Source organism: Podarcis filfolensis, assembly GCF_964270895.1.
Source record: "Podarcis filfolensis genome assembly, chromosome: Z".
Taxonomy (NCBI): domain Eukaryota; kingdom Metazoa; phylum Chordata; class Lepidosauria; order Squamata; family Lacertidae; genus Podarcis; species Podarcis filfolensis.
In genome coordinates, this window is record NC_139617.1 from 17,032,112 (window position 1) to 17,051,458 (window position 19,347).

The 19,347-nt window shown below is 46.4% G+C and overlaps 1 protein-coding gene across 2 annotated transcripts in view; it reads right to left on the reverse strand.

Moving 5' to 3' along the window:
- Positions 1-19,347, reverse strand: part of PCDH19 (protocadherin 19) — a 134,062-nt gene that overhangs the window by 61,014 nt on the left and 53,701 nt on the right. For both annotated transcript variants that reach the window (XM_083595838.1, XM_083595837.1), the window contains exon 3: positions 2,583-2,641. In XM_083595838.1, coding sequence (XP_083451964.1) covers positions 2,583-2,641 — 59 coding nt within the window. The remainder of the gene's footprint in view (positions 1-2,582; positions 2,642-19,347) is intronic.

Here is a 19,347-nt window from a genome sequence, read left to right on the forward strand (position 1 = left end):
CAGGCAATTGCCAGGGCCCCAGCAGCACAGCACAGTTCACTGATGCCTGCCATAGTTTACTTCATTAAAATGAGAATGCCCAGTCCAGTTTTCCAGGCAGCACCAGCCAGCTTGTTGTAGCTACCCTATTAACTTCTCATGGAATGGATCCATAAAGTCCTTTAGGGAGGAACCATAGCACAATGTTAGAGCAACTGCTTTGCATGCAAAAGGTCCCTGGTTCAATCTCCAGGTAGGACGAGGGGTTGGGAGAGACTCTGAAATCCTAGCGAGCTGCTGCTGGCAGCCAGTGTAGACGATACTGAGGCTGATGGAAGTATAGTTTGGACTAAAAGCAAGGCAGCTTCCTTTGTTCCAGAGAGCACTTTGCGCAGGAGCTGGCCCTGGTAAAAACAGCAGGTGGCAAGCACCATCTTCAAAAAACAGAGCTCCTTTCCATGCGGGAAGCTACAAGAAATTCCCCTTCTAAGATGATGAGCAGGATCTAACTAACAAGCACTGCTAGTGGAAGCTGGCATAAGGGCACCCACTAGTGCAATGGGGCTTTTTTCTTTCACAAGCAAAGTCTGCACTGTAGGGGCTCATCCACACCTTTGTTCCACATTTTCTAGGCACAGGTCTGGGCTTTCCAAGCCCAAATCCAAGCAGTAGGTATTTATGCCCCAGCACTTTTCCTGGGAAAACCTGTGTTTTACCACTGAATTGGAGCAAACATAAATTGGGTTTTCTGCAGATTGCTATTTTCTCTGAATCAGCAGTGAAATGGGGTTTTTGCATCTTGCGACTGGCATTCGGAAGCATAACAACTGCAGAGAAATGGGTTCCAAAGTCTTATGGTAATGCTAACCAAAACAACAGCAGGGTTCGGCTGCATATGAATGATACCAATGCACAGAATTATATTTTAAAACTAAAAATGAAGTTAACATAGTGAAATTAGAGCTTGCATGGTACAGCAAGGAAGAGAAAGAAGAAAAAACATGAAACACTGTTATCCTCCTAAACTGCCTTGATGTTCTCTGATCACATGGGTTACTAACATACCTTTGTCGACAGCCACAAGGAATAGATTGGAAGCCTTCCTTCCTGATTTAGATTAACCATAGTTTAGCATGTCATCTGAATCGTAAACTGTGATCAGTATTAACTGAGGTTTGTTTAAACAACCACAAACCATGTTTTGAAGGTGACTTGTTTCAAATACCCATAGATCAGGGGTGGGCAATGTGCTGCCCTCCATATGTTGCTGCATTACAGCTCGCATTATCCCTGACCCCTAAAGGGAGCTGGAGTCCACAAATTCTGAAGGACACCATATTAGCTACCCCAAATTTACATTAACAATAGTTCTGATAAAACCGTAGGCAAGCTGTGATTAATCTCAACTGGAAGCAAACCCTTCTAAACTCCTTCTTTTCGTCACACTGTAGAAAGAGTGGGGATCACACAAACCGATGGAAGGAATTCAACATAGTGCTATGACAAAAGTGCTTTTCAGCTTGAAGATTCCATATGCTGTTCTGGATTTTTTCCCCCCAGGGGCTGCAGTGGGCCCACAGGGGAGAAGAGCTGAAGGAACCCACTGCTGTAGAGAAAGTCCTTGGATGGCTTTCCACTAACAGGACTAACTAGTTGAACACCCCCCACACACACCAAAGGGTTCACTGTTGCTTCTTATCAGCACACTAAGCAACCATTTAGCAAAACATCTATGCCAGGCCAATAAGCTCTTGCTGGCAGAAACGGAATCAAAACCAAAACCAACTATTTACCAGTTTGATTCCGGTGCACATGACTTACGCCACAAGCATTGTAGCGAGGGTAAAGGTAGGGAGAATTAGAATGCATTTTTGTCCGCTGTGAAGTGCTTCTGAAATGTTAGTAATTATTGTCAACACGTTCACTGGGGACCAAATTCATTCCTGAGTTTATGCTTGGATGAAGCCAGGGCAAGGATAGATTTATTTTAATAAAGAGGGCGAGGGGAGGGGAGCATGGGGGATGGGAATGAACTGCAATACAAATGTGTGTATTTTTATTTGCAATTCAAACTTCAAGTGAGGAAAGAGTGGTTGCGGGGGGGGGGGGAGGAAAAAGGATCCCAAGCTCAGCTGCCTTACCCCCCCACCCCCCGACAAGTTCCTTTTCTCTCCTGATATGCCAGGGAGCTCTCTTCATCCACATCTATCATTTTATTCTTGTGCATTGAAAGAGAACAAACTCTATGAATTATAAGTTGTCAGGGTAACAGGGTTCTACCTAACTGTATGCTCACTTTCCTATATGAATGAGGCACAGCTCATTGGAGAAGGGTGTGTGTGTGTGTGTGTGTGTGTGTGTAAACTAAAGGCCAAAGCAGTGAGAATTTAATGGGATGCAAATGCTGGGGTGTGTGTGTGAGAGAGAGAGAGAGAGAGAGGGAGAGAGTTTCAAATGAACAGATTCTGTACACACTAAATGAGCAGAAAATAATGGGGGAAGTAAAGAGTTAGACAATGTGAATTCAGTTTAAAACTAAGCACTTCTCCCCACCCTGCCCCCCCACTGCCACCCCATAGAAAGCAAACAAACACCCTACATACCTTTTTATTAAATGAGCTCTGCTGTTCACATAGTTGGAATCAAAAGAGTAGTTTTCAGTCTGAAAGGAGAGGGGGAGGGGAAATAGAGATGGTTACATGCACAATCCATTGGCAGTTTGAAAGAGCCAGGCAAGCTGGGACAAAAGCCACAAGTTAGGGGTAGGGGGTAGATTAATCTGCCCCACCTCAGTTCCTCACTTCTCCATCCTCGTGATTCAGTTCTCCACATTTCTGCAGCAATTCGTGAATCCTCATGAAAATTCATCAGTATTTTAGTGCAAACTTCTCCTAGCAAACACATTTTTGTATGCAGTATTGCCAGGTGTACACCTTTTTGCAAAGCCATTTCCCCAACAGAATCATATAATTTTAGAGTTGGAAGGGATTGTGAGAGTCACAACACCCACTCTACACCCGACCCCCCGGAGTGCAGGAAACTTTTGCCCAGTGTAGGGCCTGAACCCATGGCCCTTGGGATTAAGAATCTCATACTCTACTGAGTGAGCTATTTCAGCATTTTAAGTTTTATTTTCACTACTACAGGCACACTCTGCCCTAAGAAACACATTTCCCTACACATTACCTGGCTTGATAACTGCACTGTGAAAGTCAGAAAACAGCAAATTTTGAAGGATGGCTGGGTTCCAGTTCACATACTGTTTGGAAAACCTCTTTAAATGTGAACTAAATCAAATTTCTCCCCCATCCCTAAGTTGGTGAATAATGTAGATCTGAGCCACACCATCACCTCTCGCCAGCATGCAGGTGTGCCAGCACCTTCACATGAAACAGCTTACTGCACATAATTGCAAAGCTTTAAAAAACACCCCACTTGCAGTGGCATGCAAGAAAGCCAACCCGCACAGCAGTCTTGTGAAAGCGAATGCCATATATTTCATCAGAGCACATAATTTAAACGGCTGCCGCACAGTGGGATGCTGGCCACGAGCTTTGAATGTTTAGCCTGGAGATTATTAAAAGGCAATATGATAGCCATCTTCAAATATTCGAAGGGCTGTCACAAAGTTGATGGATGAAATTTATTTTATTTTATTTTTTTGCTCTTCCACAGCAGCAATTGCCAACTTTTCCGAGGGCTCGAGGGCACATTTGGAATTTGGTAGGAGTGCTGTGGGCATCACCCCTTTGGTTGCTTATCTCACACTCAGCTGCTGCAGACAGAGATGAGAAAGCCCGTGCACACACGCACACATACCAACACACACACACACACACACACATGCATACACACACTTTGCTTTTCCAGGGGGTCTGGGTGAAAGCTGGATCCAGGAGAATTAAAACAGATCCTTTTAAATTTGCACAAGGTGCAAATTTTACACAAGGTGCAAAAAAGACTCACTATCGAATTAAAGCTTAACAGGGCAAGACTTCATGACAAAAAAAAAAAAAATCACAGATCCAGTGCCTGCCAACCTCACAATAATACTAGTTTGTATCCAACTGAATCACACCCAGAGTAGAGACACACTGAGATCAATGGACATAGGTTATACGCTTTCAAAATGGTCATAAAGGCTGGAACCTTGATTTTAGTTTTAATTCAACTTAAAAGATTCTCAGGATGCTTATATGCCAAATTGTGCAGAGTGATGACAAGAAAACCTCTGGATGGTAAAAGACAGATACAAGGACCTGCAAAGGTTGGATTACCGAGAGGGCTTGAATTACCTTCCTTTTAGCTGCTGTTTCTAGAAGGCTACTGGGACCATGATCTGGCAAATCTGATACCATGCACAGAGTAGTGACTGCAGTTACTACATACTTGAATTTACATCCTATTCCCTCCCCCCCCCCCAGGTAATGCACTTTACTCTGATCCCCAACAGCCCTTGCAAGGTACGCCAGGCTGAGAAAGAATAACTGATTCAGTGAGCTTCATGGCTGAGTCATGGGGATTCGAAGATATCTTAACCCAGCATTTTCCAACTGGGTGGCCCTAAAAAGATGTCTTAGGCCTGTGCATCACATCCTGTGGAATCAAACACACAGTTCTTTAAGGCATGGTATTGCTTTCTGTCTGTTTCTTCCTGGCTATACCAACTGTGGCAGTTGTGCTATGCATTAAGTGAAGCTTCTGAGATATATTCTAGGGAGCACCATGTATACTGCATTACAATAATCCAAACAGGAGACAGACCACTGTGACCAGACCAGACCTGTCCAGGAATGGTACGAGTTGGTAGGTTACCAATTTTATTATAAACAACATCTCATGTCTCTAAAATAAAAAAATAAAAAAATGCTTTTTTGTCCAAAGTCTAAACAATGAGCATGCATATTTTAGATCAGAAACTTATGCACTTGAGTGTCTTTTGGAACACTGCCTTTACAGAGCAGTCTGCAATGGCACAGACTAATTCAGAGGAGACCTAGAGCGCATAGAATTACCATTGCCTTGAAATAGCCTCACAGAGCATATTTTTAAGTGCTCAGTTTTATTCTGCCAATTGCTGTTGCTTGTTATTAAAACATTTTTTCTAAAATGCTTACATTTCTTTTTTGGAAAACTAGTTTCGTTGTGGGGTGTTTTTTTAAAAAAAAAACACCTCAAAATGTCCGTAAGGCACTTTGGGCACCTTCTAAAAGAAAAGTGGGACACAAATAAATAATTATGAGCCATATATCGTGTGTGTGTGTGTGTGTGTGTGTGTGTTTTGACACCTCAACCAAATTTTGCAAGATGGTTCCCGAGACCACAGAGCAGGTTTTTGTCTATGTCTGGATATGATTGGATGTCATTTTAAATCAAGATGGCAGACTGAACCTTTCAAACTGCACTGGTTTTAATCACTGATTTCAAAACTGTATTGATTGCTTGGTTTTAGGATTTCTAAGCAACACTGCTACTACACATATAAGCACTTTTAAAAACAAAACAAAACTGACATTCACAACAGGAGGATTCAGGTTTAAGTGCAGGCACGCTAGTATTCTTGAACCCTTTCCACTCTGGATGATTTTCTACTCATAAAACTTCCCCTCCACCTGTTTTCCCACCCCCGGGGGGCGGGGAGTTATGCGGCAGAAGAACTGAAAGTGGGAAATGACAGGTCCAGGGGTAAATAGTTGCTCCTTTCCCACTATTCCTCAATCAAACTCCCAGCCCCCAAGGCAACTTTTGGAGAGTGGCTTTACAACAATTCTAGACCAGAGAAGCTGTGGTGATGAGTAGCATTTGGGCCATCACAGGCCACTAGTTCTCCTTGTGAGAGTTGCTTGTGAGAGTTACCTGACTAATATACCACCACATTTAGCAGGCCCAGAGGCGAAGAGCAGGTGGCCCATCCTCAGGGCTTCAGATCAGCAACTGTAAATCACAGGGCCATCAGCTTCCCTCAAATTGTGACCAATGAAACTGGGAGTTCCTACAATACCCAGAATTCTCTGGGAGGAGGGAATGATTGTTAAACAGCTCTGATAAGCGGAGCTTCTGAGGGGAACAGGAGTCTCCTAACAACTCCCAGCAAGACAACAGTTCCCAGGATTATTTGGGAGAAGCCATGCTTGTTTGAGGTGGTATGATACAGCTTTAATCATACAGTACAGGCGGGCCCGGAGAATGTGGGGGTTCCACACAATGACCTGTACATGCAGCTTTCCTCTTGCAGTGACATTTAACATTGTGTATTTTCCCTGCCCCATTCAAAAATCCCATTATTTCCGCTTCTCATGCAACAGGTATGAAGAGGGGAACAAAAGGAAAGAGAAAAGCTTTAGTGTCACAGTCTATTAGGTAATGAAAATTGCTCCCAAGGGAAAGCAACAGCCATTCTGCATCGCTTGGCAAAATAGAGCTGGACAAAGTGCTAAGGAATATTCAGCACCGAACGACATGTGTTGGCTAAGGAGATTTGACAGCTGCTCTGACTCAAAATCTGTAGTTTTATTAGTAATAAGATCTCTTCCATATTTCACAATCCCGCCACGCCAGTCTGGTGTAAAGAAAGTCATGTCTCTTTTATCTTATATGTCTATGCTGCCTGTCTATGGGCTGCTAGGATGTCAAGGAATGTTCACAAACATTTAAACCGCTCAGGGTGAAGGGACCCATAACATGATGTGACCAAACAGTTCAGCATACAGAAAAAAGAAGCAGAGAAAACACAGGGCCTGATTCACAGGAACAGGAACAGAGAAGCAGAGAGAGTCTGAGAGAAAGGGAGGAAGGCAGGGTAGAAAAAACCTGAAGAAAAACTCACAAAGTCTAGAGAGAGGAAACGCTGTGTACCCAAGACAGAGAGAGAATAAGAAATACCTTGGAAGTTCAGGGAGCAGGTTTGGGAGCTGAGCCTAGAGAGAGAGGACTGTTTAGTCATGGGAGAAGCTATATAGAGTATTGATGCCCCAGTTCCTGGTCATCTGTCACTCTGCTCAGATTCCACATACAGAGTAACAAGCACTGATTTCCTGAGATTTCCCCCAGGCAAACTTACAGGCCTAGTTTCTACTTCTCATTTCAAAAAATGAAAGGTGATGCTTCCACCGAATTGTGTCTCACACACCAAGCATGGTGGATTCCAAGCAGTGAAGAGAGTGCCCAACCAAGACTCTCATATGAATGTGCATTGCGTGTCTTCTCTTATCTGGCCTGATTCCCCTTTACACAGCCCAAGGTTATCACAGCACTGGGCTTCACAGAACTCATCCCAATCACCAGCCACTCAGCTGCAGGTGGCATGGTAGGGTGGTGACCCTTACCTCCCGTTAGTCCCACTGTTGCTGCTTACCAGGAAGTAGGGAGGCCTGGCAGTGTTGAAGTTGGCATGCTGCAAACGCACTGGTAGAGTCAAAGAGAGCTCCTGCTGGTATGTTTGCACCACACTGACCTTGCTGCCCCCTTACCTCCCTGCTCTACCTCCTGGTAAGCAGCAGCGGCACAACCAACCAGAAGTCACCACTATTCCACCACACTGCCCACTACTGCAGCCCAAAATCACACCAATCTGCCCAACATTTGATGCCCTATGTGACATGAGGTATGGGACGGGCTGGGTTGGGTGCAGTAGGAAGTTCCCCATCTGAAATTCCCTAGTACAGCTGCTTTCAGTGCCTATCAACTGATGTGCATGGAGGGCACACCTTTGAAGGAGCTCCTATTCAAGTGGTGGTTAGCTGATGGTCACTGAGATGGACCCCATCTGTCTGTAAATGGGACTCAAGGCAACTCCCATTAGCTGATAGGTGCTGAGAAGGAGCTCCTTTGATGACCCGATGTCATAATGTTACAAAGCTGGCCTGCAACTGAGATGGTGGGGAGGGAGAGGTAGAAGGTAGGAATGCAACCAGCTGGCTGGATGCAGTCCTGCACCCCTCCTTTGCACCCTCAGATGCTCCCCTTTCTCCAAGAGCTCCTTTTTAATCTTTCCCTGTGGCAATTACAAAGAAAGCCTAAAAAAGAAAGAGAAAAAAGAGAGGGAGAGATAAACATATGCAACTTTAATGGTGCAATAAATAAGGGACGAGGGCTGCGTCGCCTGCTAGAACAATCACAGCGGCAGGACGTGCAAGATTGGAACCGCAGAGGGTGTGCCAGTAGAGGCTACGCTTCGGTTCCAAGATAATAAAGCTTAAAGGCGTGCTGGCTAACTGTGACCTTTTTCAAAAATACAAACACAATATCTAATTTAAGAAAAACAGGCGCCTCCCAGGGAGAAACATGTTATCTGGAGAAAGCTAGGGGGGGAGTCGGCCTTACAGACAGCACGGCTCAGTTATTGCGTCCGCTTTGTAATTACTGCTGTACAGTCAAGCTGCAGATTTAGTGCACAAAACACTCAGTCCCTGAGATTCTTTCCTCCTTGTTCCTGCAAAGATGACTTTGAATATCAAAGCGCCCGGGGTCTCAGCAGGAAAAACACATGCACACTTTTTTGTAAAATTACACGGCCTCCAATTTCTGACACGGGGTTGTCGGGAGCGTAGCCAAGCGGGCTGGGATGACGCTTTCGCCACGGCTGTGCCGACATGAGGAAGAGAGCACAGAATGACATGCTTGGCAGCAAACACAGCATTCTGAACTGCATGCCTGCTGCCAATCTGCAAAACCGGAGGAGGGGGGATTTGCCAGGGAAAGCAGCAAGTGGGAGGGGTGCTTAACCCTCCTCCCACCCGCTACTTTTTCCTTTACTGCACTCCCTTCTCAGCTGTCTTCACCCCAAGCAGGGAAGTTCTGAAACAGATCTGCCTGCCTAGGGAGAGAAATGAGGCAAAGTAATATGTTCCAGAGGAAAGGCAGGAGGGGAGAGTGTTGACACATAATTAAATCCATGTTCAGAGTCTACATGAGTACCTCTCTGAGTACCACTTGCTCGGGAACAACAATGTCCTGCTCGGCAGTATGGCAAGGCTCAACCAGGGTGTAGGTGCAGTTTGGGAAGGATGCAGGGCTGGGCTCTGGGGAACACAGCATTCTGGAGCTTCACCAGGTGGCACCTAATTGTTAGCACCACCTGTGCTACAAGGTGCTCCTCTACTTAAGGGGTCCATCCTGCTCTACTACAACTGAGTGGGGATAGCCTCAGGTTTTCCAGAGTCTTCTACCTTTAAGTCCAAGGATGGCAGTGCCATATCCTCAGGTTCTTGTGGTGGCAGCACCCCTGTGGCTGGCCCTGTGTGACCTTTCCCTTCAGGTTCAGAGTCCTTTCCCACCCCCTTAACCTGATGAACAAGACTATCGCTCCTGGTCCCTGGCAAACAACAGGAAAGATATTTTGCCTTCATGTTCTGCTTTGGGGCTACCCAGAGGCATCCAGTTGACCCCTGTGGGAAACAGCATGCCCACTACTTTGGCCCAGCCATTGCAGCTCTCCCCCGTCCACCACCACCCCTACTTCCCCTGCTGCTTGGTGCATCATCAAAATAAAACCCACACATGCACAATGTACTTCAGATGTCACCTCTTTCCCCCTCTGGGGCTAGAAGTTAAAACTAAAGCACCAAAACCCTAACTTTGACGGTTTTCCAGTAAGGCTGTGGCTCAAACTATGCAACCATTATGAAACCAGGAGGAGATGAGAGCTGACCATATGAGGTTTGTACACAATGGCTGGATAATGGATCACACATGTGCCTAGGTCTTGGTTTTTCATGTGCACAACCACATTTTGACCTGCTGACCCAACCACCTGGAGCAGTGGTACAACAACCAACCAGGAGAAAGGAAACGGGATGTTGATTAGCTCCACATATTCATTCGGGAGAAAAAGAATCAAAATGACATGATCACAGTCCACGTTTCACTGCTTCAAAATGGCAATGTGCAACCAATTCACACCACCCTATGCATGTTGCTGGTTGCGGGGGTTTGTTTGCCTATGAAGAAAATAAAAATCACTACTTTATTGGAAAATAAATATCACCAGATACATCTTGACCTGCTCTCTAAGGCATTGTTCTTACTGAGGTAATAAAGCAGTGTGTGGGCATAAGCAGCATAAGACTGTGTGTGAATGAATGCTCCTCTATTTAAAAATAATATTAATATGCACAGAGAAAACCAGCATGTCAAGATGAGCCTTTTTCCCTGACTTCCTATTCATCTATTTGCAAGATGAATCTATTGGCGGGCAGGCAGGGGGGGGTCCCTGCACAGAAAAGCAATCAATCATTTGAAAGCATTCTGGGATCAAAAGGAATGGTGAGCTTCATGCTCCAAGTTCATGTGAATTCACCCCCAGGTTCGGCTCGACCATTAGGGAGAGTGGGGCAGCTGCCTCAGGTAGCACGTGCTGTTTGGCAAGGAGAAGCAGCGAGGTGTTGGATGACACAGCTGACCCCCTTCTGCTAGCTGCTCTGTTGCCAATTTTGAAGTATGATTCAACTGTCAGTCCAGCTGGCCTCTGTACATGGATAGAGAGGGCATCATCTTCTCCTTTGCCTCAGGCAGCAAAAGGTCTTAGGCTGGCCCCAATCGACCTCAGTTTGCTCCTGCATTTTTCCACGAACGTTTATGAACATGGAAGGCAGTAGAAAAAGGAATCGTTTAAGCGCAAGGCCGACATCTCTGCTTATAAATCCCTGTGGGTCTTTCCCTCCAACCCAGCTGGCTATCCATGCTTCCTCAGGACACTGAAGAATCCACTGTGGCGTTTTCATCCACCCAACAGCCCCATTAAGAGGGTTCCTGAAAAGCAGATGGCTTTGTTTTAAAATAAATAAATGAATAAAGGGGAGGAAAGGGCAGACATATAGTCCGTAAACAGGCTGTGAAAAAGGAGGTAAGCTGTGGAGGCAAGGATGAACTGCAGTGAAGGCTTTTATGCCCCTGCTCCTCTTGTGGGATTCTATTGAATGATCTCGTGCTGTCAGATGGAGAGCTGGCTCCGAAGAAAGCTGGCCTCATCTCCACCTCCCCATGCCAGCTGCTAATGCCCAGACCATTCTGCTCCCACCTGTGCAAAACCGCTCTGAGTGCCAGCTCTGCACGCATGTGTTGAGCATGTGTGCCTATATCTGTCCCATGGGGTGGGGTGTGCGGAAGGGACAGGGAAGAGGTCCAGAGCTCATCTCTCGCGCTCTCTCTCTCTCTGTGTGTGTGTGTGCCTGGAGTTAAAGAGTGAGCAGATGGGAAGCTTCCTGCTAGACGGGAGAAAATGTGACATACCCAGCAAGGGCTATAAATAAAGGCCACAATCTTGGGAGGGAGGCAGGGAGATGCAGAAACATAAAAAGCAACAGCATTCACATGATCAAAGGCTAATGGCCTTATGTACTTTTAAAAATGTACTTTTAATGCACTTCCTTTTTACATACTTCTTTTTTGTTTTTGTATGTGCAATTGTAGCTCAGCTGTCAAGCGCCTGCTCTGAATGCAGAAGGTCCCAGGTTCAACAGGGGACATCTCCAGGTAGCTCTGGGAATCTCCCCTGCCTGAAGAGCTGCTGCCAGTCAGTGTAGACTTATGTAGACAAGTCAGTGTAGACAGTACTGAGAGTGATGGACCAGAGTCTGATTCAGTACAAGGCTATGACCCTATGTATATATGCAGTTGTGCTATGTATATATCCTGAAATTGCTTCGAGGTGATTCATAGGAAGCAATTTTTTTACTGAGATTAATAATAACAATATTGATGGATTTCAGAAGGGACTAACCGGGAGGATGAGACTTATTTCTGCACTCCCCAGACCTCCTTTTTAAAAAATGGAAGGGGGAAACAGATCTCCCCCAAATAATCACAAAATTGCCATCCAACCCCAGTGAACAGAAATGCACATTTATATCCACATGAAGTTTGTGTGTGTGTGAGATAGAGAAAAACTAAGCTTGGCCCCATCACTCCTCTAGACATATAATTATTACCTATCAACTCTGCAAATTCTTATCAAAAAGAAACCAAAATCTAATATTAATATGAATGCAATCTTTTATGAAAGTGCAGCACTGTGTGTAATGATTGTGTAGATCCCACTTATTTAATAATAAAAGTCCATCATTCCTTCAAGAAAATTGTCCTTTTATTTCCTTCCTACTGCATTTAACCCAGACCTGTTGAATGAGTTTATCCCGTCATTATGAAGTCTCCCATAATGTTTGGATCCAATCATCTATTCTATAGCATGTCATTTAGGCACAGGACTCTATGTCCACCATTACTTCCCTGCAAGAAAGACTGCATTCAATGAAGTCATGGAAGGATATCAGTTCTGCTTCTCTCCAGAATAAAAGATCACATAAAAAGCCATGATTTTGTCAGTGGCGTAGCGTGGGGGGTGCAGGGGGTGCCGGCCGCACCGGGCGCAACATCTGGGGGGGTCACTCACACTCGCAGCTCTCTGCCCCCTGCTAAAATCCACAGGTTAGGGGGCACAAATTACTTGCCTTGCCACGGGTGCTGACAACCCACGCTATGCCACTGGATTTTATTGCCGGCATGCAAGAAAAACTAAGGAAGTGTAGCACGCTAACAAGCAATAGCATCAAAACTGTCCAGATCGACCTCTCCACTGCACATGCATACTTATCCCCAATCTGCAGCACCAGACTTAGCTTTAATTTTGCTAAAAGATTCAAGTCCCACCTTCTTTCTCTTTCTAGACCTCTTTCACTTTTCTCCAACAACGTGTGCATGTAAAACACAATAGCCAACCAGATGCCTTTGGTAACCACATCCTTCTCACTGGCTATTCCCAGCAACTGGCATTTAGAGGAATACTGCTTCCAATAGTGGGCTAGAATATAGCTGTTGTGGCTACTAGTCAATGATAACCTTCATTGCTGCATTTTGTAGTGAGCCTGCTGACCCCTGACTCATGGCTTCTACTACTTCCCCACCATTGGGCACAATGTGCTGTGCATGTCCACAACTGTCTGTGTATCTGTGATCTACACACCAACAGGAAACCGTGGTTCCTGATGGGGCACAATGCTGGTCCGGTGTAAGCATGCTGGCAGACTTGCTAGGGCCCAAGCACCCTTGCAGGGCCACCAAGACTAATAATGCTCTGCCTGACACTCACAGGCACACCAATACCCGTGTCCACTACCACTTAGGTCACCTGGCGGCAGCACTGCTCTACTTCCTCTTGTGCGCTTGTTCACTCACAAGCATATTCAGAGGTGCCCGTGCTGCAAGCAGGTCAAGAGATAAACATTACTGTGCTACTGCTTCGGCCCCATAAGCCTGCAAGTGAGGGGGAGGCTGGGTGGCTGCCCCTTAAACCTTTGCAAGTACAGCAGAGCACGGAGTTGGAGGAGAGCTGCTGTAGAGGACCCCAAGAAGCAACAGGTATAGGGGGAAATTCCTAGTGGCAAACTGGCCAGGGCCCCCCAAATTTTGGAATTGGGTCAGTCCAAGCTTGGATGTTGCAGGGGCAACAGTCACACGGAGGTCAGTGGAAGTCCAGCCAATGCAGCCCTCCTCACATGTGTGTGTTGCTTGAATGTACAGAAGGAGCGTGGGGAAAGACCTTCTCTTTCTTGCACACACACAGTTTTTCCTCATTCTCTTATCTTTCTCAAGTAATATCTAAATGGCAGGCCTTCAAGTTTTAACAGTTATGCATTCCCCCTGGGAAATGTAGCTTTTGGAAAGAAAGATAACTCTAACACAAAAAATTTTTATCACTCACACTAAACTACAAGTCTCAGGCTTTGGGGCCCAATCATGATAGTTAACACTGTTGGTGGCAAGGAGATACACACAAAGGAGACTTCTTGGATGTAAAGATCCAGGTTTGGGGCAAATACTCTTTGGTGAGAGAACCCATCTGAGATTTTGAACTTACAAAATATGCAGGAAAGTAAATATACACTGTCAGACCTTTAAAATATGCCCGTGTTGAGTTCCAAAACGAACCTCTTCCCTTAGCATAGAGAAAGGCCACACATTTGGTAAGTTTAAAATGGTTTCCTTACAAATTCTCCAAAGGTCAGATTCATTTGCTTTTCCATAAAGCATTCAGAAAAAGTTGCACAGGTAGTAAAACTTGGCTTAGTTACAGTGGTTCCTAAATTATTTGTATGGCTTGTGAAAGCCATGAAGCCAAGCTGGAGCAACTAGCTCAGCTTCTTCACATGCTGAGCTCCTCAGGCAGATTGGAGAGGGGAAAAAGCTTGATTACCTAGTTCCTCCCAAGGTTCACACATGGCTTAGGCCAGGGTAAATGTGTGGTGGGAAGAGGAAATCATGGCCACTTTACTCCTCCTCTGGTCCTGCTTCTGCTGTGAACTAAGCCCTAGGTTGACTTAGCATGTTGTCGTTTATCTTGCTCTAAACACACTGTGATCTGAAACTAAGGTTTGTTTTCAAGTTTACAACTCATGGTTTGTCTGGAGTGAGACAAACCATGAACCTGGATTCAGATGACCTGCTTAGCCAAACCATGGCTTAGCTCACAGAAGTGCAGCAGGAGGAGGACTGGGGAGAATCACCGCAGGTACAATCTCCTATCTGAGAGCTCACACACTCATATGTTCTCACTTAGCCCCTGATTCTCTCAGCAATACATATGAAACTGTTCTGATTCATTCTCTTCTCGAATCCCCACCTCAGCCACCCCAAAATCATATTTCTTTTAAAGGACACACATCTTTTGCCACCATTGGTGCAGCACATGTGGCTGCAACCCACATGTAGAACCTAACCCAGTAACTGAAAGTCCCAGCAGATTTGCTTAAAATGTTCATATGCTGATTTATTGCTATATTTAACTAGAAATACAATATCGCTCTCCCCACAGTCTGGAAGACTGCGACCAGGTGACCTTTGTTCCTGTTCAGTCCACAGTCTGGGAGCTAACTGCTGATGGATGAACAACATCAAGGCCCTAGCACTGAGCCTTTTTATATTCAAATTAGCTTTGCACCAGTTTAAATGCCAGCGGAGCCCCAGTGACTACAGCAGCACAGTCATCAGGGGGCCCAAGTGGTTGTGGGCACAGTGGAAGGAGACAAGACGTCAACCCTGGCAGCACTTCCAGGGCACCAAGGCTCTTGGAATCATGCCTAGGCTCTGACTATCATCCTGGGTGTTGATTCTAGGCCTCCATTGTGGGCAGACCATGTAGACACTATCACGCCGGTACAAAGGTATGTGCATAGTGCCTGTAGGAACTATCAAATACAAGATGCCTTCAAACGGAGGTCAGCTGTCGTTTGTAAAGTGGGGCACATGACCACCCTGCCGGAGAGTCAATAGCCTGAGGACTATGAGAGAGGGGCCCGCACTACCCTAAAAATATTACCTGTACCTTTTTCTCAGTCGGAGCACACTGGGGCATAATTCCAGCATCTCTCAGGTGGGAGCCATTGCTGACCAGTGTTCTCCCCACCTGTTTCTTGCCTTTACATACTTCTGAGAAGCCCCAAACGAACATTTCAAGTCAAAACAGAAGCTGGCCAGTTTAAAAAGTCTATGACTCCATCTATCTGCTATCTGCTGCTAGCCACAATTGGTCAAGCTATTCATATTTCCTTTTCTTCAATCCATTTCCCATGTAGCAGCAGTGGGCTTTAAGTCTTCCAGCCCATGCCCTTACTGTTGCGCATGCGTTTTTGCTCAAGATTCCTTTCGAGCTGCCCTAGCCATCCTTCTGAATCCAAGAGAACAAGAGAGGCAGGGGTGCATTCATTTGACCTGCACCAGAAGCAGGGGCACTGGTATCTGTTCAGGGCTGCCCCCGAGTTACCCAGTGACCTACTCTAACAACTTCATTGTGAGTTCTGGGACCCATTTTTCTTGGGGGGGAAAGCATTGCCTGTGCCTTTGGTTTTTGTAAACAAGAGTAAAATTACTCCAGAAAGGAGCAGGGGGAATTTTGAATGCCTCTCTCTGCTTAAACGCAAAGAAGGTACATTCTTCTTGCAAGGGAATGTTAGAAAATGCATGAACACACACACACACACACACGGGGGGGGGGTAGGAAAGAAACTTTGGGATTTGATTTCTACAGACAGGCATTTTAACAGCCGTTCCATCAACGAAAAAGCCTCGAGCCCCCATGCAGCTTACTAATATATAATTTCTCGAAGTGCTCTTAGCTGTTGTCTTAGCAACACAAAACACAAATATATCAACAGAAACCCACTGAAACAGGCATCCAGCAGGGACGTTTTAGACATATTAATCTCTTTTGTTTATTTATTTTTAACCCGTTACTACTTTCTGGGGAGAACAATGATGTTCATTAGCAACAAAAGCCTCATTAGGCAGTCCAAGAAAGGCTCTTCTGGAATCAGATGCTGTTAGGTGCCCTCACCATAACCAAGTGACCCGAAAGCTGCAAGATACCAACTAGAAAATGCTTACAGCTTCTCTTTCATGTTGAGTTGAGGGGGGGGGGGAGTTATGCAGGGGGAGATGCAACGATATAAGGGAGGAAATCTGTATTAATAAAATCAAGCACTGTGAAAAGGGCGAAGCCAACTGCTAATATTTTCTGCACCAGCACAGTGAATTCTCTTACTTCATGCCAGGGATGTTTTTAAGGGATAGCCAAAGAAGCAACAAGTCTTTGTGTTGGGTCTCAGATCTGTTGCCATACCTCCCTTTTTTAATTTTTAAAAAAAACAACAGCAGGGAGGGGGAAGATTTTTCAGCCCAATGTTCATATTCCCTTCTGAGAAACCATATAGGTAAAGGTAAAGGGACCCCTGACCAGTCGTGGCCGACTCTGGGGTTGCGGCGCTCATCTTGCTTTATTGGCCGAGGGAGCCGGCGTACAGCTTCCAGGTCATGTGGCCAGCTTGACTAAGCCGCTTCTGGCGAACCAGAGCAGTGCACGGAAACACCGTTTACCTTCCCGCCGGGGCGGTACCTATTTATCTACTTGCACTTTGACGTGCTTTCAAACTGCTAGGTGGGCAGGAACAGGGACCGAGCAACGGGAGCTCACCCCATTGCGGGGATTTGAACTGCCAACCTTCTGATCAGCAAGTCCTAGGCTCTGTGGTTTAACCCACAGTGCCACTAGGAGCTACTAAATGCCAGCGGTGGTCGGGGCCAGCAGCAAAAATGGGTGGAGCCATGGCTGGAACTTTTAGCTTTGTATAATAGGCTAGTTTCTACACCAATTCACATACCCCTCTCCATCCTCCATCGAAGGAAAGAGGAGGGAACGTTCTTGCCATGCAAAAACAGTCAAGATTGGTGCAGGGTGTCGTTGCCAGCAGTGAGTGTCATAACCGGAGAGCAAATGTGGCCAGGAGAGAGTGCTAGGGGCCATGGAGGGCTTGGAGGGCCACATTTGCCCCTGAGCCTAAGGTCTCCCACTCCAGGCTTGCAGGGCTGCTGGGCAAAATGCAAAACACAGTGTCAGTGAGACCCCCAACCACGCACCTTATTAAATTGCTTGGAAACCTAATTCTGCACCTATACTGTACAACCAAATGACCATGGCTGGAGCTCAGTGGTAGAGTACCTGCTTTGCATGCAGAAGTTCCCAGGTTCAACCCCCAAGTGGGGCTGGGGATGCCCCTGCCTGAAACCCTGGAGAGCAGCTGCCAGTCAGTGCTTCCAGTACTGAGCAAGGTGGACCAATGACCTGGCTCAGCATAAGGCAGCTTCCTATGTCCTTGTTAGTATAGGCACATCTGTGTCACAGACCTGTGTGAGTCTTTTAAGCAGTGTACCACTGCAAAATCACAACCAGATGTATTGGGTCTGGCTCCAGGTCTGAGCAAGGCCTCAGCAAAGTGCTCACCACAGCACCCCTGCCAATTGTGAGGTTGCCTACAGGCAGTGCCAAGTAGCTACAAGCCACTATTTTAAATTTTCCACAGTGCCTTGGAGCATCTGATGCAGTTGTTGCTTCAGAGCACTGTGGCTTGGAGTTGCCAAGTGCCAGGAGTACCTTTCGCTGAGTCAGACACTTGGTCTATCTGGCTCAGCATGGTATACCCTGACTGGCAGCAGCTCTCCAGAGCAGGGTTCTCTTCCCCACCCTACCTGGAGATGCTGGGGACCTTCTGCATGCAAAGCAGGTGTTCTACTTCTCAGCCACTACCACCCCCATCCCTCTTTAATGCAAGGATGAGGAACCTTTACCTTGCAGGACAAATCCAGCCCTTTGCCCTTCTGAACTTCAGTTCCCAAAATGCCACAGAATGGTGCAACTTCAAATGTCCTGGGGCAGGGGCCTCCAACACAGTGCCCATGTGTACCTTCTATGGTGCTCACAAAAGGTTGCAACAAATATCTCCTCAAAGATTAGCAATGGCCAGGAGATGGTTTGCTCTTCCTGCTCTGTTTCTGTTTGAATTGGTGCATTCCCTTCTACACTGAACATGCCTCCTTAAACATGCCCACATTTCAGTGGATGCCAGAAGTCAATTACACACACTCCCATCCATTTTGAAAAGAGGAGAGGAGAGTGGTAGGTGCCTTTTTCCCATTCCGTGGGGCTTTTAAAATGTGACAGCCATTTTGTGTTAAGCCACACACCCCACAGCAGCCATTTTGTGACTGGAGCCAAAGAAATTTTCTCAAAATTCCACACGCGCTCATTGGCTCCCAAAATTTGGCAACCCATGCTCTGAGACCAGGGACGGCCCAGCCGTAAGGCAAGGTGTGGCGACTGTCTCAGATGGCAGGATCCACAGGGGCAGGAGATCCCAATGTAGATCTTTATCCACCCCACCCCACTTGGTTCCTGATTTAGATCTTCACTCACCACTTCTTCCCTGGTGGGGAGGAGGGCCCCATTTTATGGTTTGCCTCAGATCCCTTGGGCCGGCTATGTCTGAGACATTGCTGAAAAAAATTGCATGGCAACATGTGGTGGGGAGAGAGTTCTGTGTCCATGGCGGCTGTCTACCAGCTCCATCTGGTACGCAGGCTGAGACTGTCTCGCCAGAGTCGTGCATGCTATAGTTATCTCCCGCTTGGACTACTGCAACGCACTCTATGTGGGGCTATGTTTGAAGGTGACTCTGAAAACTACAATTAATCCAGAATGCGGCAGCTAGACTGGTGACTGGGAGTGGCCGCCGGGACCATATAACACCAGTCCTGAGAGATCTGCATTGGCTCCCAGTATGTTTCCAAGCACAATTCAAAGTGTTGGTGCTGACCTTTAAAGCCCTAAACGGCCTCAGTCCTGTATACCTGAAGGAGCGTCTCCACCCCCATCGTTCAGCCCGGACACTGAGATCCAGCACCGAGGGTCTTCTGGCAGTACCCTCCCTGCAAGAAGTGAGGTTACAGGGAACCAGACAGAGGGCCTCTCGGTAGTGGCACCCGTCCTGTGGAACGCCTTCCCATCAGATGTCAAGGAAATAAGCAGCTATCCTATTTTTAAAAGAC